Source organism: Battus philenor, unplaced genomic scaffold (genome assembly GCF_028537555.1).
Source record: "Battus philenor isolate CCGP_79_NKW_IND1 unplaced genomic scaffold, ilBatPhil1.0.hap1 SCAF_2, whole genome shotgun sequence".
In the NCBI taxonomy this organism is placed as follows: Eukaryota; Metazoa; Arthropoda; class Insecta; order Lepidoptera; family Papilionidae; genus Battus; species Battus philenor.
This window is the reverse complement of record NW_027181682.1, coordinates 17,653,003-17,676,042: the sequence shown is the minus strand read 5'-3', so window position 1 is coordinate 17,676,042 and position 23,040 is coordinate 17,653,003. Positions and strand designations below refer to the sequence as shown.

The window sequence follows — 23,040 nt, the reverse complement described above, 5'->3', positions numbered from 1 at the left end:
CTATCTAACGTATTATATTTTGAAATAAGAACGTGTCCGCATTTCTGTTTGTACATGATGAAATTATTTTGATGAGATCAGAGGCCACTCCGTGATATTGAAGCATCACACAGGCCCAAGGTTTCTGTGATATAATTAACTTAATTATATCACAAAAAAATGTTCTGGAATGTCCCACGGACAAAAGAGTATAGTTTTGTTCTGCTGCTGAATGTAAATATACGCAAAAAATTATATTACTTTAATGAATTCTTATGCAGGGCGTTGATTTGTGATTGAATTAATATTAGGTAGAGACAAGGATACATATGGCTCTGTAAGATCTCTGTTGATAAACATGGCTTTGTTACTAATATTATAGAAATATACTGAAGATTAATGTCCTTTTGTATCTAATAAAGTAATCAACAACCGTTTTTTGAAGTGAAAATGTGTCGCGAAATTTGGAGATTTCATTTTGTGTGAAGACTGGATTAATTGTCATTACTAAACACAGTCAAACGTTGTTCCTTGGTACGAAAATACCACTTCGCAATGTAGCTACGAAAGCCACGATTGCCTTAGTAAATGAAATAAGCTTCTTTTATTAATGCCCGCGAACGAGAAACCTTACTTGGCTTCTACTGAAGAAATTTTTTTGTTACAAAATTGGAGAGTAAAAGTCGGACTCATCTGTTGTAGATGAAACTCGGCGTTTACTTTAATTACTAGAACCGTAGAACAACTGTGAAGTGGCGTGTTCTTAAACCGATAAGAAAATCAAAATAACCAGTATTTTTTACAAGTTAATTAGTATTACTTCAAATATCATTCTGTTATACATTATTTTTTGAATTGTTTTACATAATTCAGGCGATAGAAAGAGACATTAAATAAGACTCTAAAATCTTGCAAAATTAGTGGATTTGATAAAACATACAAAAAATATCAAGTACATTAAATAATATAATAAAAAAGCTATCAACGGAAATACGCATTTTGATGTAGGTACGCACACACAAATGCGGAACATAATTTCGCGAAAACGTAAGTTATTTCAAAGTACAGATAAAAGGGGGTTGGATTGAAGTGAAATTTACGAGCGCTCGTAACAAACTTGTTCCCGCGGCCCGCGCTCGGCCCGCGCTGCCTCGACGAGTGGAAAACGGATTAGAGCTGAAGATCAATATGATTAACCCGGAAGAGGGCGCGGCGGGCGCTGCGCTCCGCGAGATTAAATCTATTATCTAACTCTATCGGAGCCTTTATCTGCCGGCGGTTACGTCCGCCCGAGGCGCCATCTTTATTTTTACAAGAACTGTTGTCCACACTCTAATTGACACAAGCTTAGCAAGGATAGTTTTTTTTTCACACAGCATCATGTATTTTATTGTCTCTGTGATGTTTTTGCTGTCAGCCCTAAGGCTTTTATAGCTTCGTCGGAAATAACTTCACGGAGCTGAAAGGGTCCGTGAACTACGCATCGTGTGCTACAGGTTCCTCGTAAAAATAAGAAGCGTAATGTTGCTTACGTCGATACATTTTTTTACTACAGAAGCGATCTACGAATGCTATCGATAATATGAGATATAAACTTTGGCGAAGTAAAAACTATGATATTTATTATAAGAATAGTAGTAGTAGAGTACAAAAAAAATAGCGGTCTATTCAAGGCCAGCACTAGAAATAAGACGAGAGCACCATACCTTTATCAAGGATCCTTAAATTCAGTAACCCCTTTCTGAGCAATTGCATATTTATTTGAAATAAACTCACTTGTAGCGCATATAAACATCGTGTAGTAGAATTAAATAAACTCTCAATATTGTGTTAAAAATATAAACTAAAAATAAAAGATGAGATTGCAAGATGTAATTGTCGGGACCTCAATTTGATTCTAGTTTGTATCAAATTGGACTCTTTAGATTCTGGACTCACAGTCCTGGTTGCTAAAGATAGAGTAAAATGGAAAGCTTTGGAGGAGGCTTTTACTTTGCAGGGGTCCATACAAAATTAACACAAAATCATCAAACTATTATTTAAGATTACTAACTTTTAAGTCATTTGTATGAAAGCTTTTTTGTTATTTTTTATTATTACTGCTTCCATAAAAATCTTACGTGGGATCTGTAAGTCTTCAGATGTTTAAGTTAAACCGATTCGAGACCAATTTTCAATATTTCCTGTATTGGAATGCAAGAAGGAATCTGAAATTCGAACCTGCGCACTACGACAATAAAATGCAGCCCTTAGCCATTAAACAATTGGTAACATTATCGAAGTTTCTAACCAGTGCGGTAATCCTCCGCTGTCAGATTTTATTTCAAAGTAAAATTGAATTAATTAAAATTACGTTATAAAACGGAGGGAAACCGGAGTGAAGGAGAAAATTATAATCTTAATCCTGATTCCGGCGCGGAGCATTAAGAGATTACACACTTTTGGGGAATATATGCGCCGAACTCATCTGGGGAAACTTGGACAGGGGAAAATTTTATAAGGAATGTAATACATAGATAGTAAAGACACGTACAGACATCTGCACCTTGAACAGGGCGATTGGATATAGGTGTAAAGAACTCATTTGGTGTCAATTAACGAATGGTATACCCTGTGCAAAAATCATAGTAAGAAAAAAAGTTTTTAAAGTTTAAATTGCGACGTAAAAAAAAAATTATTGTTTACTACTTGCCCCTGCAGACTGTAGAAGTTATTGGGCCGTCATAATAGAGTTTAAGTGAGATCAGAATAATAGATTTATGCCGAGAAATAAATAATAAGTAAAGTTTTTACACCTATAACCGATTACCCTGTATTTCGTTACATTTTATTTATCTTAGAATCGAATTCCTTATTATATGTCTATGGGACAAGTATTTTCATTTGTACTTAATGATCTCCATTCAGCGGACGTCCCACTATTCGCTTCAGCAATTTCGAGAACATTCCTAGTAATATGATCGTTTTGTTCCGCATGCCGCGGCTGTGCGTGGTCATTTCTCTCGTAGTTTATTACTCGCAAGTTGCTGAACTTTGTGTATACTTCTGATGTTGTTGTTTCTGACCCTACACTAAAGCTTGTCCATCCGTGACTAGTTGGGGATATATCATTTATGTACTGAGAAAATAAGTTTTTATGAATGGGTAATATTTTTACAAAATTAACATCTACAGATTCAGCTTAAAGTGCCTTTTGAATGATATTTAAAAAAAGAAGAGGCAATTTGGGCATAAGTGAACATACACAGAACAGACACAGAACTGAGATTTGAAATCATAGGTCGCGGGTACGATGCCCTGGATAGAGTCTGGTCTTATATATATTTATATATACACACACACTTATATATATGCACACACACACACGCACGCACGCACGCACGCACGCACACACACACACACACACACACAAGACCAGACTCTATTTATAAATGTACTACTATTGTTCATTCAACTTACCGAATTGAGATTTTTTTAAAAAAATAAGGCATTTAGCGTTGCGATTGTGTACATCAAAAGTCGTGAAGTCCTATATTGACAAATGGGTTCACATTAAATTGGAGACGCTTTATTCGAAAATGGGTACATTTGAACTTTTATTTTTCAATAAAGAAATCAAAAAATATCTATAGATAAACGTCTAGATGTTTTAAGTAAATTTAACTTTTATCTGTACACAAATACACCCTCCAGTATTAGTAAAATAGAAATACGAAACCAATCTTCAAAATCAAAAATGAATATGCATCTATTGCAATATATATGATCATACAATACTCCTCTCCGTGAACCTTATTGGTATGTTTGCCGCGCACTACGAGTATGTTGCGTCACCTGCACAGCACGTGTGCCTGCTAATTGTGGAGTTGGACTGGTCGGCCAACAGTTCCCGCATGTTCTCCAACCGGTCAGATAGTTTAGCTTAACTTAATTTAAAATTATGTAGCGATTAAATGTTCAGGAAAACTTGTGCATTTTTTGGTGTAATCTCTTTTGGTATTCTTAAATTAATTTATAAATAATTAAGGGGGCATTTTATTTATTTTATTAATAAGTAAATATATCTTAAGTTTGCAGTATCCTTTTACTTCTTTCTTTTTCTCGATTGACGCCCGCTCGCTGCTAGCGATTTTCCGCGACCTTAGCTATGCCGTCGATTCACTTAGTGGAGCGCCTATAGAAGCCGCGTCTACCGGCTCGTGTTCGTCATTCGAGAACCTTTCGGCCCCGACGACCATCGGTTGTGCACTTAGATCTAGGCCGGTGACCTTGGTTTTTCGTCGTATCTTCTCATATCTGATTCGATTTCGCTGCGAATATTCGAGCATAGCCTTCTCCGTTACTCTCTGAACAAGTTTTAGCCTTCTTATAAGGCCCATCGTATGTGACCACGTTTTCGCTCCGTATATCATCACTAGCAACACACATTTATTAAAGATCTTCGTGTTCAGACAATGCGGTTGTTTTAGAGAAGATGTTTCGAAGCTATCAGAACGGTGCCCGAAGTAAGGTAGTTATTTAAAACGCATTAAATCGTTAAGTGTAAACTTAATTTTCGGTATAAATATTTTTTTTTATTTTAAATATGAATACTTACATACATCATTACCTCTTATAAACATAAATTATAAAAAGAGTGTTATTGTGATACCGAAATGAAATATTTTATTTTGATAGATAAAGTTTTGTTTATACAATCATGTTTAATTCTTTTATGTATTAATAGTTTGCCTGGGCGGTTTGTGTGTCCTGTCCTTTTCAAATTATATGTATAAACTCTACACCTATAGTTTAACAAATAACTTTCGTACTGTTACGTAAATCGACAGAATCAGAAATTGAAATAACACGTGTCGAAATAAAATGTTAATGGTCGGTTTGGGTGGACCAGCAGCAGCGCGTCGGCCAAATACGACGCGATAACGACGCTCACAGATCGGCCGCGGCGAGTGAGAGCTCATGAAGATATCAAAAATGCAGGCGGGCGGGACTCCGGCGCCTGCATGTTTCCAGAGGAGATTGCCTCTTAGTGCCGAAGGATATATTTATTTACAAAGCGATCATACACACGTACCTCTCAGGCATCGCGAGCTCTAATCTCGGGGGCAAAGTGTTCGACGTGTCTATTTCTTTTTATAAATCGAAAGTTTCTCGCCGTGTAGTTGGTTATATTTATTGAGGCGTTAGAAATTCAGAGTTGTTTAGATTGTGTACAACTGTCTTTGTATACTTTCGCTATTGTTCGTCACGTATACCGGTTTATATTATAAATTTTCTTCTACATTTCAGCCGATAGGCGCTCGCTGCAAGGCATAGGCCTTCCTTTAAGATCGACCCAACGACTGGTCTTGCGACGCCCGTATTTAGCGACATCCCACAACCTTGACTGTGTCGTCCGTCCACCTAGCAAGGCACTTACCATCAATCATACAGCACTGGATAACCCTGCTAGATCTATGATATACCAAAAGGGCAAAGGAAGAGAGGCGAGGTGTGAATGGAATTTAATAAAAATAAAAGGTAAGATAATGAGAGAAGAAGATTGACAAGAAAACAAAAATTGAAAAAAATTATTAAAATTAAAAAGTCCCCGTCTTCAATACGAAAGAAGTAGAGAGGCTCCAAAAACAGGGAGAAGGCAACAAAAAAACTATTAGAAAGTAGAAGATAAAAGATGTTATTAGTCAAGTAATACGTAGCTATAAGAAAAAGCTCTTGCGAATCTAAAGTAGTTAAACATGAGTAACCTCGCTAGCGAGCCCAAACTACAATACAGTGATACGTATGTAATTAGAATTTTCTCTTTTAAATATACCTTGCATTAAAAAAGATATTGATAATATTATTTATTTAGGTTTGAATGCTTTTTGTTTCAATGTCTGTATCTAATTTCTTGATGTAAATTGTTATTATAATTAGAAAAATATTAGTAAATGAGAATAGTCGGATCTTATATTTTTTTCGAAGATGTTATAAAGGAAACATTATGGAATAATGTGTCCACATTTAGTGAATTCTATTCACAGGGTAATAAATTTATTATATTAGCTGCTTCGACAGACTTCATTTATCTAAAAATTTTAATGTTTTTAAAAATAATCTCTTTATAAATAGGTTTAATGTATTAATAAGTACACAACAGTTATTTATAAGAACTAGTTTTCCGTTTCGTGTAACGCAGGACTGGTGGTAATGTGATTACATTAACATTTGTTTGATTATATCTTGACACGCCTTTTGCTTGTTTTGATTGACATTAAATGTTTGACAGGTGACTGGTGTTTTAATTTACTCTGTGCTTTTAGGATAAAAGAGAAAAAAAGGCATTTTACCGTTTTTTTCTGTATTTTTTAACCAAATTATGCAAAAAAAATAATTAGCCGCTTATGTTTGTTTAGATGATGAAAGAAAGCTCGCAGTCCGTCTGTTCGTACCTGTATAAAACAACCCGCAATAAAATATAAAACCTCCTTTGTTTATCCGCGGCTGCGACGGGCGGCTGCCGCGGCGCCCCGGGCAGCTGGCCGCCCGGATGTGCGCGCCTGCATCCGGCTGTTCACTTTTTGTGTAGAACATTTTCGGATGCGTACGTGAGGGGAGATACGACGTGTATACAGAAATAAAAACTGTCCCCGAAATCGTGGTAATCTTCGCACGTTTCACAACAAAAGGCAACCTACGTCTTTTGTTTTGATAAGTAAGAAATTTCATCATAATTGTAGCAGTGAAGCGTTCACGGTTGGATATAGGCGTCCCTCATGGATTTCGTTTTCCGATGAACTTAACAAAATCGTTTGTCCACTTTGTGGATGGACGTCTTTGACTACACTTACTGGATTGTGATTTTCACACGAGGATTTAAATGCGTCATCGGCCACGAACTTTTCCAATTCACTGAGCTACCTTGGTTCTTTTATTTTGTCTACGAATCTCCTTTTTTCTGATTCCATCTCGTCTCGAGGTCCTCTCCACAGTTCGTGACGATTGAGAGCTTATCATTGAGACTTTTGGTTCTTGGGTCTTGCGTGAGTGGCCGTGTTCTAACGACGCATTTCACTTCTGGTAATATAACAAACGTAAAACATAAAACTAATCCACGAACTCATTTCAATTTCGGTGGATTTTAACGAAAGTGAGTGGAGGCTTCTCGTCTCCATGAGACCTCTAGCGCTGATGGCATTAATTAACAAATGAGAGTGAAAGAAAGAGTTTTCGAACGGATTTTGTGTGTAACGTGAAATCTAAATAAACACGATGTTGTTTCATGGAAACAACATTTTTAATAAACTGAACGTCATCTCGAGACAAAACTAGTCGAAGCGGTTTCGTTGAAATGAGCCGCTGTCACAGCGAGGCACGACTACTAGCGAATCGATTCAGAACTGTTTACTTAAAAATGAAAAACTTTACTCGCCGTCCCGTGGAAATTGTAGCTTATAATGTTGATTTCTTATGCAATACAGTCAAGTTTAATTTCAATTATTGTTTGGTTTGTTGAAAACTCTACTATTCCTGTGAGGGACTAGTGATTAGACAAAGCAGTTCTCTTGTTTCACCATTTGGTATCTATAACTTGCCTTCAATGCGGGTACATACATATCGTGTTTCATTAGTTTCACATATCGGTACTTCATTGTAATGATTTTTTCTCTGCTTATAGATAAGTTAGCGATATTTTTGATAACTCTTTGTAATTGTGGTCGGTGTCGAAGTTATAAGATTGCAGCGTCATTCGGTGGTGAGATACAACTACTCGGATGACATAAAAAACCTTTAGTGTGAACTTTGACAGACAGGGTGATTGATTTAAAAGATTTCAAAAGGTGATAGCACAAGAAAGAAATTCAGAAATTATAATTCATTAGCTAGCAATTAATTTACATTGTAATACATTAAGAACACGGTTCATGTTTCGGTTTGTTTTATATTAAAATTAATTGTTCTTTACTGTCTGTCCCTACAGACTTATTGCCGGAAGTCATTGGCTTGCTGCATTCCAATAGAGTTACAAAGTGATCATTTCATATTTTTCAGATAGATCAATTATACAGTAACTATTTTAAAGCTTTCATTGTGTTAGTAAGCTTATATTTTTATTAGTAGTTAAACTATTTCGTATATACAAACATTCTCTTGTATACACACATTTATACATTACGTAGTCGTGTACAGAACATAAATACGCATTTATTTTAAATTTTCAATTGTTCAATGTGAACAGATAACGGGATTTAATGTGGGGAAAGTTCCTGAGATAAGGTTTTGTAGTCGGGGCAGTAAGTACCACGCCGCGAGGTACCTCGCGCGACGAGGGCGGTTGGAACAGAACGCTTGTCATCTTCAAGGAGCGGGCGCGCGCGCGGCGGCGGGCGGCTCGCGTGTCGCACGCCACTGCGACGATTCTATTACCCTAATAGCCCGATACTCGGCAATTGAAACCCGGATAAAAATTTAACCGGGCGCGGTAATCGATGCGGGCCCACTGCCCGGTTATTAGCGATTAGCGTACGCCGAGGAAACCAATCGGTACCTGCGCCTTGAGCGCAAAGTATTAAGACTTACTTTCGGGCGATCAAAACTGTTCACGCGATGTATGAAATTTTATGCTTTACGAAATGATTTATAGTTAGTAAATGACAAATGTGTACTTGCATGGTGGACGTTGCCACGCTATACAAATTAATAACGACCCCTGTTAAATGTTTGTAAATGAAAAAGATGGATAAAATATCAAATTCATTCATTCAACATTGGAACTTTAATCAGATCAAGAGATCAAAAAAAAAGATAAGTTGTCTATTGATAAGAATCAATAGACAGCTTATTTTTTTAAATCTATTTAAAGTTTGACTCTGCTGTTCTTCGCAAGGCGTTATAGTTGTGTAGAAGAAACAGGAAGACACTACAACAACACATCTTTTAATAATGTTTAATATTACAGATTAATACATATACTCTTTATCAGATACATATCATGTGTTTGGAGTACCGTAAATGAGAGGCCAATAATGTTTTGCGAAATTTTATTAAAAAATCTGTTTCCGTTTATTACTAATGAATTACGGAATTTTGGCACAGTTTTTCACAGTACCATGTTACACTATAGGCGTTCCCATTTTTTTAAATTTAATATATTTATTGTAAACATACAAACTATTATCATAAATATATTGTGAGGTCACTGTAAAAATATTGACCTCTGTAAACCATTTTCCCGAGGAGGTTCCAGGTCCCCAGTCGTAAATAGATCTATACGCATATAATGTGCATTAACTTGATATTATTCCGACTAATAAAAGAAAAAAAAATAAAATGTACGTACCTGACGGACACGAGGCCTTGAAGTCTATTTACCAATGTCTCATACCTTTCGGATTTTGTGACAATGTTTTTAATCGAGATTTGTGTCCAAAGCCAATATATAAATACCCAATATATATGCACCATTTCGACCGCGTGCATGTACAAACATTAGTAAAGTCAGCGTAATCACGTTACCTGATGTTGTAGACATATATTTTGTAGGCAACTGTTTGTTAAAAAGTAATTATTGATGCTTGTTCTCTAATAATTAATGCGCGAGCGTACATAGACGCACCGGTGATAAACAGAGCATTGTCGCCTGAGCCGCCGGGACGTTCCGATCTCTCCAGACGGTGTTCAGCTGTCACTCGAACATTCTCCGTAGCTGTGTTACATTGGAGTCAGTAATTAAAGCACTTCACGGGTTATTACTTCGACACGTACTTACATATCTATGTACAATTCATAAATACTTATTTGTAACATTTTTTTTTCGTTTTCGTAACAGTCATTACGTTTTCCATTTAATAATAGAAAAGTTTCTGGTATTTATAACACAGGATACACTTAGTTTTGATTCGAGATAACACCAGAATAATAATACACACTAGCGGTTTGTGTTACGTGACATTGAAACGTCGGCCACTAGGCAATCTTATCGCATTGTTATTGTTATTATTTTGTATTTCAGCGTGTAAAAATGATTATTTAATACAGTACGAAAACATGCTGTACAAAGCAGTAATTGGATCAAGTGACGAATTACAATTCACATATTTTAAGCACGGTCCGAATCAAAATACAGAGCATATCAAAAAGTTGATAATGGAAAACCATTGCGAATATCACCTGCCATCAGACATATAACTTGCATCGACGCGTGCTACGAAAAAAAAACCTCATTAAGCTCGGACGCGGGCGGCGCGTCCGTAGTTCGGCGCAATAATTTAATTTAACATGAAAAGGCAGATAATTAAGAGAGCAAATGAATTCCCGAGAGACACAAAGGCCGGCCGGTACCGAGATGTACGCGACAGAGGATGAGCTAATTATCGTTATATTTAATTGAAAACCGTTGACATACTCGCCGCCGCGACGCACGCGCCGCCCGCCCCCGCGGGCACGTCACGGCGCGCGTATTTCAAAAGTATCACACTCATTATGAAACTCGTCGCTGTATAACGAATTTAAATAATATTGCGTCTGAATCAAACATTGACTTGTTTTGCACCAACGTTAGGTCAGAGAAAAGAATATTATCTCGCAATGTTTTACTTTTAGGACAATTTTGTTTGCTTGTAGGATAAATAAATTATGTATTTATCCTTTTTGTTTATATCTTTTAATTATTCATTAAAATAAATAACTATAATTATAATAATCTTTCGGTATTAATAAGTTATATTCAAATGTACACAATAGTTATTAACAACATGTGTTATATATGAAATTGTATGTTTGTACTCCTAAAATAAAGTTAAGTATAAAAACGGTCACAAAACAAAAGTAGAATTGGTACTGCTCATACACCGAAAACCATAACTTCAAGGGTTTTTAAATTTTTTTAGTGCTTAGTTCTATGTTCGTTTTAATCACTAAAAAGACAAGTTATTGTTACTGTATCTGTGTTTTGGCGCATTAGCGAAATCTCTATCTATGATTCGAAGAACAAATATTCAGATATCGTTGGTTAAGAGCTGCCCATTGTTATGACCAGTTTAACACTTAGCATTAGATTCTACTTAGTGAAAGAAGTATGAATAGATTAGCATAGTTTATACGTATGATCGCGCTTATTTTGTTATGTTCGAGGAGTGTGCCTACAGGGCGGGCGCATTTCACCGCGCTCCATTTAAAACATTTCGCACGAAATTTCGCAAAAGCTAAATGAAGACCGTATAAAGCTACAAATGAGTCAACAGTTACGGCAAAACTGACACGGTGACGTGCGAACCGTTCGCGAGCGGAATTGCAGCATTTAATACATCGCTCGTTTTCTACACGATATTTGCAATTTGCAGTTAATCTGTTTTCGATCGGCACGCCATCGATGATGTTGTTGGCGATTTCGTTTTAATTTTATTCGCGTTTCAGCGCATTAGCACGTGCTCCCGGGTCGTCGGACGCCTGCATTATCGGTTTATGTGAGCAACATATATTTGTTCCGCTGACGTTGTAAGAGACGTCACTTTCGTTTCTATTGCTTCATAACATATTGAGTTGATTAGCATATTTCATAGGAAAATTATACACAAATTATTTTACATGATTTTTAAAGATTTAGGTAACATAACTTAGCTCGACTATCTAGACTACCTAAGAATAACTTACGACTTTTTTTTAATTACAAGTAAAGACAGGGTAATTGGTTCTAGTTGTTAAAGCTTTTACATTTCACTCTAATTACTCTGCATAAATATTTTTTACATTTTAAAGCGTTACATCAGCGATTTTCTTCAGTACAAAGTGTACAGGGACAAATAGTAGACACTAATAATTTTAATATAAAGTTATGCAAATTATGAAAACGCTTTATCTTATTGTGTTATGACTCAAAATCATTGATTTGTGGATAGTATGACCATATATGAATTGATATAAAATGAGCTACTTATTAACATTTTTAAAGCTTACACGCGTACAATCGATACCATAATGTCAATGCTTTTAATGAAACTATTTTCACATTTGTCACAATAATTCGCTGCGTTGATTAGTTTATGTTTTGATAATTAATGTTTAATGTTTTTTATGCTCTTATTGGTCACTTTTAACGTGAGGTATTATCGATAAAATATTTAAAGCACTAGTTGAAATAAAAGTGCGTAAAGACACACCGCTCGTGTTGCCGGCGGTCGTTGGAGCCGAGAGCATCTCGAGTGACGACCACGGGCCATTAGACGCGCTGCGGGTAGGTTGGTTGGCTACTAGGTGGACCCACGATATAATCAAGATTTCGGGCAGCGCTAAGCCGATCATTGCCGGCAATCAGCGAGAAGGCCTTGTAGTGGATGTATATAAGTAAAGTGGGAAATAGAAATGAACTTACAGTAGTTGTTGGGGATGAGGTCGGGCTCGGCGTCATCGTGGTCAGGCTGCTTGTGGGCGCGCGGCGCTGGGGCGGGCGCGGGCGGCTTGGCGGGCGGCGCGCGGCGGCGGCGCGCGGCTCGACATGCGCACGCCAACAGCGCCAGCGCCGCGCCCGCGCCCGCCGCGCCCGCGCTGGCCGCGCCCGCTGCGCCCGCGCCTATCGTGCCCTCTGCCGCTGCGGCCACACATCGCAATCATTAAAAATAATCAGACTTACTTTGCTATTACTTTGGTGTGTAAACAAGATATAACAAGATGGCGAACAAGATTAAAGGCGAGGTTCTCAATAGAAAGTCACGGCTATTGTGTGTGTAATCAACAAATATTAATAAAATGTATCTCCAAAGTAAGTTCATATTTGTTTCTTTGATTACCTTTTTAAGCCAAAAGCAAAAAACTTTTTCGAACAGGGTACATGTTGTTGAAAGAAATTTTACTGTTTTTTTCTGTTGTTATATTATCTTTCCTAAATTTTAAATCTCAGCCTTATTTCATATTCATTTGTTCTACGCGGAGTTCTCCGTTTAGAAGTTATTCTGTTTTTTTTTTTTCTAAGCAACGCTTACAGTATTTTTTGCACACGGCCTGGTTGGGAAGTAATCCACTGTTATACTGTTACTTCTGACTAAAGGTAGTTTATGACCTCGCTATTTCGGGCCAATGCAAAATATTTTGGACATAGTGGCAGCCCTAAGTGATTTAGTCAGTCGATAATTCTAGATCGAAAAGGGACGCGTCGTCGTGTACGTTATTGAAATTTTTATTTAAGCGCCGAATCGTCCCCAAATCATAAAACGGTGCTTCCGTTTGATTTGTTGCGGCCGCGTAACGCGTCGGGCGCCGCGGGTGTCGTTACGTTGCGATAAATGGATTCAGATAACGTGGCGGCCGAGTAAAGGCACTCCCCAACGGTCGCGAGCACGCGTGCGAAACGTTCAACATACTACAGCTGAAGAGAAGGTTACATTGCACATCTGCGACAAAATTATAAATGAACATACAAGTTTTTTATATTGTACGAATTTAGTAGTGTCTTAGTTCTTTATTTTGATTTGTTTTACTGTTCGACAAATTCGACCTACTTATTTTCACTGCAAAGCATAGGCTTCGACTTAAGGTTGCTGATTGCAGTGTGATATTACGTTCTCTGGAACCTCTCGTTCGTTAGCACAATTTGAATTTTATATGGCTGTATCTCAGCAATCGAACCCGCGACCTACGATCACAAGTTTCAGTTCTTACCACTGAACTCCTGTTAGTATTGCATGTAGTGTGTAATAAATGTATTGATATTATATATCGCGTTACTGCGTTGTAAAAACACGTAATTATTGAAGAATAATTATTGTAGAGTAAATGTACGTCGTATTGTTTTTTTATTATTATTTATTGTTATTTGTATAGAATTAAACTAATTTGCTTGCGCAAGTAATGACGCGCTGATAGTACAAAAAAAGAAGAGTCGTAGTATAAACCGCTGGAGCATTCGGATATCTGAATTCGCTGTTACGCCTTCAGTCGTATACCTTTTAAAACTGTTTTGTATTGAAAGTGTATTGTAATTACTAGATCTTACCACATCATCACACTTGTTTAAAACACTCCTGAAGCTATTTATTTTTTACTCCTAAATACTTTTTCGACGAGAACGTAGTGTTTCGGTTTCCATCAGCGGCATACAGAATTAATAAACAGATTTATTGCGAAAGAGCTTTTCCCTCGAGCATATTTTCACGAAATCCAATTCTTTTAATCTGCCGCCTGATCATGCGTTGTCGTCACATTGGAATATACATTAAGAGCTCGTGTTAAAATACCCACACGTATGTGCGGATTGAAGTCTTAAAACTTGCGTAAATGACACATTGATTTATATGCTAATTAAGAACAAATTAAGTTCTAACGTAGTCATCTATTTCTTTTTTAATAGTTATAGTCAATGTTTAATACGACAGAGCCGATAATCACTTAAATCACCTAATCATTAAACTCATAGCTTTATATAGACTCTACGTTTTGTGTAACCCTCCTTCACCTCTCACTACGTTTAACTGTTTTGGGCGGAGATGGTCCAGTCGCTGCACACCACCTATGTATTTGTGGTCTTCCCAGTGGCCGTTTCTGGTCGCACTGTGTCCATTCCAGAATATCTTGCATTTATATTTTCATCAGGAATGTTGTTTTCTGGAAACTTTTATGGCCTATTTCATTTATTTGCGCTTAGGCTGACATGTTTAACTTTACTTTGAGTTTTGTCCTGTATTTTCGTCTTTGGGCTCCTTTGAGGATTACCAACCAGGTATTTTACTTTCTACGATTCACTTTCAGTTTATTTTTGACTTAAAAAACTGATTTAGGTATGAATTATTTAAAAATCTCAGGTTGTTTATTCCATATTCCTTACACATCGTCATACAATAAACCCTACCGCGTCCAATCGCTCTCGGAAATGCGGAGCGAGGTACTTGCGCGGGCTGGAGGACTGAAGGACCCTCGCGGAGGCCGCCCGAGCTCGCGGACGCTCAAAGAAATCACTGGACTGTCACTAATGCGATACACAAATGTGTGCCCGGCCCGTCTGCCGTGCGATATCGATTGTCGGAGCCCCGATATTGCAGAGAGATATGAATATTGTGCTGCGATAAATTTTGCTGTTGTGCAAATATATTTGAAAGGGTATGCCATGTAAGCAATGAGTGCATGGATGGCTTTCTTATCTTGCAAATAACATTTATTAAAAAATTGTGAAAAATTAAATTACAGTAATTGTAAGACTCGCGAGAGGTACTGTAGAAATTTCCTAATTAGCAATCGGCATACTACGAGCGAAATCTATTTTTATGAAATAGTACATTAGTTCCTCATTTAAGTGACGTTTGCAATAAATGAATGCCGTTAAGTGTGGAGACCAAGGTACGGCAAACGCAGCGGAAGAAATCCACAGGAAGAAGGTCAGATGATCTTGAAAAGTTCGAAAAGTTGGTGGATGCACGCCGCATCAAAAAGGTGTATTGAAAATCAATGGGGGGCGTTTGTAAAGGAAATCAGTTAAGATATACAGCTAGGTATCCTATAGAGTAATATAAATGAATATTTTTTCGAGTTACTTCTTACCGGCTGCTAACAATCGATAGTACGATATAAAGTACAACTTGCGCTATTTAGTGCGGTATGTCATAACATTTTTAATTACAAATTTATATTACTTTTACATAAAAAAGTTGTTTTATAACGGCGGGCTCTGGATCTGGAACTACAGCCTTGACAACAAATCAATAGCGTTTAGTTTCTATCACAAAACATGACCAGTTTTTTTTTTCAATTTGAGATTATACGATTGCCGACTGGCGCTGCTGAATCTTGAGCTTCTGGAGAATGAAGTTGGTGAATCCAATATCGCAATTATGCCAGTGCCGTACTGAATTTATAAAATCCACAGCAGGTACCATCTTTGCAAGGTATAGCTTCAACTTTTTGTATCAATAAGCAAAACAAGGAGCACTGAAGATCACAGACTGCCTCTGTAATATGATTCTTGAATTCTTTGGTCTCACAATACACACCGCGTGATATTTACTAGTTTGTGACAACTGGCAATATAACCTTTATATTTTAGCGTTGTTTATTTACGTAAATATAAAAAGGTATATAATTTTAATTCGTTATTTGTCTATAATACATCAAGCGACGTGCACATTACATGTTAAGTCACATAATGTCCTTTATTACAATCTGTATTCTTTTTCATTCGCTTTTAATATTTCACTTGACATCGTTTTAAAAAGCCTCTTAAGTTAAAAGCTTGTTTATCTAAAAGCTTTTGATATTAAGAATAATTTTTTTCGTGTAATCTGTCTCTGGGTTTTCAATAGCGGATGTTTTTGACAAAGGGAATGAGAAATTTTTCCAGTTCATTGAAATCTCGTAATCCGAACAAGTCATTCTTTATTTAAAAACAGCGGTTTAATGATTATCACCTCACCTGTTCGTTTTTCGGGATCGCGAAACAGCACGTCGTCCAGGTGCGCGGGCGGCGACCGTCCCTTGCTGTTGACGGCCACCGCGGCCAGGCGGAACCGGACGTCCCACTCCAGCCCGCGCACCGTCCACGACGGCTCCTCCGATGAAAGATTCACTCTGGACATAGAATACCCTCTTGTAATTATTGGTACCTGCGGAAGTCCATTTTCAAGGACACAGGCCGACAGAGATGTACTGATTATTATTTCCGAGACCTACGACTTTGCTCCAGTCTCTTAAATCTAGAATTAACAAATCACTATAAATTATAAAATTTCACAAAGAAAAACAATTTCGCAATTATTTGAAAATGTAAATTTTGATGTAATGGAAAATTACATTTCGAATGTAACTTATTCGACGATAAAATGCAGGGCAATATGATTTGTAAAATAAAAATGATAGACATTTTTACATGGGGACCTTTTAATGATGGATTAAGTGATATTTGGCTTATAACAGGCAGTCACGAATCAGGTATATCGTCCCCGATGGTTCCCCGGTTCCCGAAAGTCTATTGACAGAAGTCTGGGTCCTATGAAAATGATGATGGTGATTGTTATCAGAAGTATATTAACTTCACGGCGGTGAAAAATCTACGGCTGAATAATGTTGGCTTGTTTTTTGGATAAAGCAAGAGCTTTAAGACAAGAAATGCGATAGATGAATGACTGGCCGCGTCGTGCCCGGGCAGCGCGCGCGGTGGTTGCGCACCGCGTCATAATGACGAACAAATTGTGGACAAAAGATCGTCATTAATAAAAATTACGCGACGGAATCTCTTTGTAAACTGAAGCGAAGCCGCGCCGGGGGACGGAATAAAACTTTTGTAATTTTTTTCTCCTCGCGGCAACGAAGCCGAAGGTCGAAATTCCTGAACACATCTAAATTCTCGTTAGAGGCCATTGTCCGTTGATGTACCGCCGTCATTGTCGTATCCATCTCGAGAGCCGCCCGCCCCCGCCGGCGGCCGCCCGCCGCCGCCCGCCGCTATAGCGCTTAATATTGGATGGAACCCTTTTTTCATCCCAACACCTCCGACGAGGGCTGTAGCTCACGTTTATTTTGTAAGTTTCTTTCGCGCGCCCAATTTGCGAGGCCGCGATCCGGAGAGCGAATTATTTTTAAATTAAGCCGCTCTTTGAGATTGCTAATCTTCTTTGTGTGTGGATGTTGCCCCAACGCAAATAATGTACGCCGGAATAAGAAGAGAAGACACGCCGAAAATTTTCTCATGGAATTTCTTTTTAATACCGCCAGCTGATATTAGCTACGCTGTACACACCGCTTTAGTATATTATTAACGTAACGTTTCACCGTTTCAATTTAATACTTATTGATGAATATATTTTTTTATTTAAGTTAGAGACACGCAAATTTCAAACACCACTCATCTATTACATCCTAACTATATATTGCTAAAATGATCGTAAACAGAAGCCAGTGGTCTGTTTGTCTCCATTACTGTCTTCAAGCTACTCACTTGGGCACGACGTCGTCGCCGGAGTAGAGTTCCAGCAGGAAGCGCTGCGGCAGGCCGCCGTCGAAGCCCGCCACGCACGACACCTCCACCGAGTCCGCCGTCTGGTTCCACAGCGTGCAGTTGCGCGGCGCGTGCGGTCTGCCTGGTGATGACAACTTAAAACTTAATGGTCCATATATCTAATAGATTCAAGCGTTACTTTGCGAAAGTCCATCCTAACTAAGAAAGGGACTAATATATAGCTACTTCCGCTATGCAGCAGTAGTCGTGCAATGAAGTCCACCGCCTGCCAGCCCGCTGATAAATGCGCGTGCGGTAAACAATGCGAAACACAACTACCATCGTTAATTCACTTTACACGTGTTTCACCTCCTCATCTCCTGAGGACATCTGAGGATGCTCCGTGGTTTATATTATTCCCTTATATTAGACCCTTTCTTAGTTAATGGTCTATTTCTAAAGATAATCTCAGTATATTTAATAACAAAAGCACTACGCACGTATATTTACAACGGAATGATGTTTCGTATACCTATGCCTGCTTATCGTTGACATAAACGAAACAATCAAAAAACCTAAAGCACACTTAATCTAGAATCAGATTGTTGCCTCTTGAGTAATTGAACTTTAGCATTGAGGTCAACTTATTCCTGTTTGACTGAGATCGAAATTTTTGGTCTTCAGAACGCTGCAGTTATTAGAATAATTACAGTATAAAATATGTTAAAGGAAATGTATGTTTGAAAATGATAGGACCACTTCATGATCAGCAACTGGTCGTTTTCATCGTTTCAGCCTATAAATGCCTATTCCAAAGTACAGGCCTCCCCCGAAGATATCTATATGGGGATATATATATACTCGAACCGAGTTAAACCTTCATACTGGTGTCTAAAATACCCTTTTTGTGTGCATTTCATTTGTTGAGAAATACATTGTCTTTTCTTTATTTCACGAACGCGACCACATCAATTTGGTGTGCCAACTTCAATACAGGTTTTATAACCTCCATACCACATTTAAGAAAGTTTAATCGCAGTTCCTAAGAAGTTTGAAAACGCTCGTATTATACGAAATTGTTCGCTTCAAATTTGTTAAGAGAACAGATAAAATTATATATTTTTATAACACAGTTTCTCCTCTTACCTGCAGCCACCATTTGAAATACACACGGCGCCAACTGATTGCCCACTTCGTTTGAGGCGGAGCAGGATAAAGTTCCATAGTCGAGATCTGCCACAGGAGTGTACCTATGGATAAATATACCCTTTATTAATTTATTTTATTGGAAGGAAGTCACTAAGGAAATGCAGAGTTTGTGTTGCTAATGAACATCTTAGAAAAAAATTAATATGTAAAAAACATGTTGGTTATATGTATGATATTAACTATCATATATGTAGATATAAATAGATATTTCTTATTTATTTAACACATTTAACACAGTGTGTAATTTTAAAGCATAGAGCTTATGCAGAGGAGTTTGTTATATACCTTAACATAATAATATTTGTCCATCCTGTATATCTTTACGTGTATTTACTTTAGCTGGAAAATTTAAATTAATACTTTCGCAGTTGACTATTTTTTTTAAAAGTCATGACTACCGCCTTGAGATCGCACCTAATCAATTATACGTTTCTTGTGTTTGTAAGAATCTTATAAAAAGTAGTTATACATGCATTATCTCTGTTGAAGTCAGACACATGTTTTTACGTATTTTACTAAGAGGTTACCGGCAGAGAAGATTCGAGAATCATCAGTATATTTGTGCCCGAATTTAATATTTATTCACGCTACGTTCCAAGTAAACACCAATTAAAATAAATATATCGCGCGTGCACCGCGCACCCATCTATTTCGTTTACTTCTTAAAGTCCGAACACATGCAACGTCAAAAAAATGAATAAACGAGTGGTATTTTGAAGTCGAGCGCCGCCGAGCGCCGCCGAGCGCCCGCAATAACCCGCACGTACAATCCCGTACAAATATAAACATCAAATACCCAAGAGCGGATGGCACTCGACTAGAAAATACGGACCAATTTTAAATTTTGCATTTCCTATTCAGCGAAGAAATATTATTGCTTTTTCAATATGAGCCCGGCGCGCGGGCTGCGGAAATATGTAGCGCGTTCAGATTCTGTAATGCGGCGCCGCTGCCGAACGGCGCGCTCGTGTTCTCCGTGACATACCTTAAATGCCTTCCCCTTGAACAAGCAGCGCTTTTACATAACTGCGACGTATGTGAGATTTATATGCAGGGCTATACCGATTTGTGTAGCTGTAAGTAATTTAAAGGGATAAATGACTAGTTCATTAAGTAAGAAAAGGACCAATATATAGCCACTTCCGCACATGCAGTGGTAGTCGTGCAACAAAGTGCACCGCCCGCCAGCCCGCTGATAAATGCGTATGCGGCAAACAATGCGAATCACACAACCGCCACCGCCAAATTATTCAACCGCCTAAAAATGGTTGCCGCTGGCTAAATATTGGTCCTTTTCTTACTTAGGATGGACTTCCGCGAGATGAAACGACTAGCTCATTTGTCAGCAAAAATCTTTGAAGCTACTACATCTATTTACAATCACCCTGTTTAAAGTGATCTCTCTTAAATAGGTTACATTAAATAATTTTAATAGTTGCAATGTGATAGGTTATAACTTTTTGAAACATAAAGCCCACAGGGACAGATAGTAGACTATATTTACTTTTAATATAAAGTACGTTATTTAACGTGTACCATGCTGTTACATTTATTATTAATTGCTGTGTATATACAGGATGTTTGTAAAGTAAGCTCCAGTTCAGTTCGGATGTTCAATACAGAGCAACTCAGCAACAATATATACGGAGACATCCGCAACAAAAAGCGCAGTTTGTAAATTCAAATATAAAAACTAAATCTGGTATGGCAGTATAATGTTATATAAGAAGTTAGCAAGGTAAAATATTTTAAAATGGTGGCATTTAAAATGAAATTCGCTAGGTAGACAGAAAACCTGAAGAAGTCTAGCCAGACGTATTCTAAAACTGGAGGTAGTGAGAAGTTTAAAGTTGTTGCGGCGTATGGTAAGCAACGAATGGATGCTTCAGTGATGTCTGGTGATATTAAAACTTGAAGCAATTCCATGAAGTTGTACATATTAATGTAATATAATAATAATTAATGTTTAAGGCTGGGGAGATTTTTTTTTTAAATAGTTCGCGTGGTAAAACTACAGAAGTAATTAGATATAATAATATAAGTATTTTTAAAGGAATGTTAGCGGATTTTTTACTGAAAAGATTTATATAATCATAATTAAATAATTCATGTTAATGACGAATACTTTTTCTTGTTATTTAATTTCTGTAACTAAAAAAGAATATTATGATCAATATTATCTGACATTAGCTACGACTGCATGGAACCCAACTTATGCGGTATATTTGCAGCGTATTGAGGCTGTGCAGAGAGCTTTTACTAAGCACATAGCATTTTTATCCACGAGTATCTCGCGCAGTAGTCCGTACAATCAACGTCAAATCATTTTCGTATGTCCTCCCTGAAACTCTGTCGATTAGTACATGGTTTGATTTTCGCATAAAATATTGAATGGCCAAATCTCCCGTGGGAACTTTTTAGAGTTTATTGGGCTGCGAGTTCCGTGCCATTTGCCTCGTTGCCCCATGAAAGCCATCACGGGCCACATTATCGAACAAACGTCGGGTTGCACTCACACACAAACTCTCTCGAATGTGCAGTTCTTATAAGAGATTATTTAAACAATTGCTTGCCATCGATATCTTTCACGGCTCTTATTGTCTTTAGAAACCATCAATAATTCACTACACCCATATCTGTTTTTTAATTTAAATTGAGTATTTTTAAGCACGCATCATTAAAGAAGCGCTGGAGGAATTATTTCAAATTAAGAGCTCTTTGGACGTGCAAAGCCGTCAGCCAGATATTTCCTCTTCTTTCTCTTTAAGTTTTATTATTTTTCCATCAATTATTTTTTGATTTGTAGTGATCTGATCTTGCATAATCATACTGTAAATTTTATTAAATATGTATGTGTATTGCTGGTGTACCCAAATGGATAAAACATTATCCTGAGGTTACCTTTCATTTAAATATTAAAATATCATTAGAAGTGTATGGAAATTATACTTGATTGTTTTTCAATGCAAACAATTCTATATTATTATGTATATGCTCGTAGATTTGTGTCTTTTTGTTCGTGATCATACCATGATAAAATGTTCATGCAATTTTCTTTGTTTTATTACATTACGCTGGACAAATAAATTCCATCCATTGCAATTGAAACAGTCTAATTAGTTTGTCGTGTTTTATAAAACAAGACTTCTATTGCGCAACGATTTCAATAGCTTGTAATCTTAATGCGAAAGCTCCTTAATGGAATGTTTCCTGCGAAACTCGTTACGTGTGTATAGGTGCCGAGATCCGAAGGTCGGTGGCCGCGGGCGCGCGACGCTCCCTCGCCCGACCTACAGCTCATTGTGCGTACATTTTAAATTGCGGATCCTTTAATACGGGTTTTTATTTGTTGCGAGCTCCGAGCTTACGTATTGACGACATTAAATTCTTTCTCCCTTTACAAACCCTTTCGAGCAGCTCATATAGAATTAATCTAGTAAAACGTTACAAAAACCTTTACCTATTGTAATGTTATAACATAGTCTCTCTTCTGTATAATTATACTTTCTGTTTAATTTATTTTATTGAACGTGGGTCCAGCATTGGAACTCCTACGACTAATACGGTGATGAACCTAACGATATATTTATTTATATAATTTTAAAATGCACAATAAAATCAAGTTTATTTATTGTTTTCATTCGTGATACATATAGCTCTAAGGATGCTGTTATTATATTATATTCTGGTTTGCGTTTTAAATTCTAAAAATATAAGTTTTTCTATTAGTTTATCATGAGCTTAAACTATAATTTTAAATTCGATTTTATTAAAAAAATAATTAATAATATTTAATATATTTTGTTGGTTACATTTCAATGAAAATATTGCGAAGTGAATATTAAATATATTGCTTAATTATACATAATATAAGTCGCTTATTAGTCCTTAAGTAATTAAAAAAATAATAAGTACTTGTATATGAAACAGTATGCTTACTTATTCAGCACCATTTG

The 23,040-nt window shown here is 37.1% G+C and overlaps 1 protein-coding gene across 1 annotated transcript in view; it reads right to left on the bottom strand.

Annotated features, from left to right (window-relative positions):
* The window catches only part of side-II (sidestep II), a 203,523-nt gene that overhangs the window by 9,907 nt on the left and 170,576 nt on the right, over positions 1–23,040 (bottom strand). The window contains exons 11-14 of the mRNA XM_068765377.1: positions 19,022–19,125; positions 17,876–18,017; positions 16,355–16,509; positions 12,332–12,547 (exon numbers count right to left, since the gene is read on the bottom strand). Of these exons, the coding sequence (XP_068621478.1) occupies positions 12,332–12,547; positions 16,355–16,509; positions 17,876–18,017; positions 19,022–19,125 (617 nt within the window). The remainder of the gene's footprint in view (positions 1–12,331; positions 12,548–16,354; positions 16,510–17,875; positions 18,018–19,021; positions 19,126–23,040) is intronic.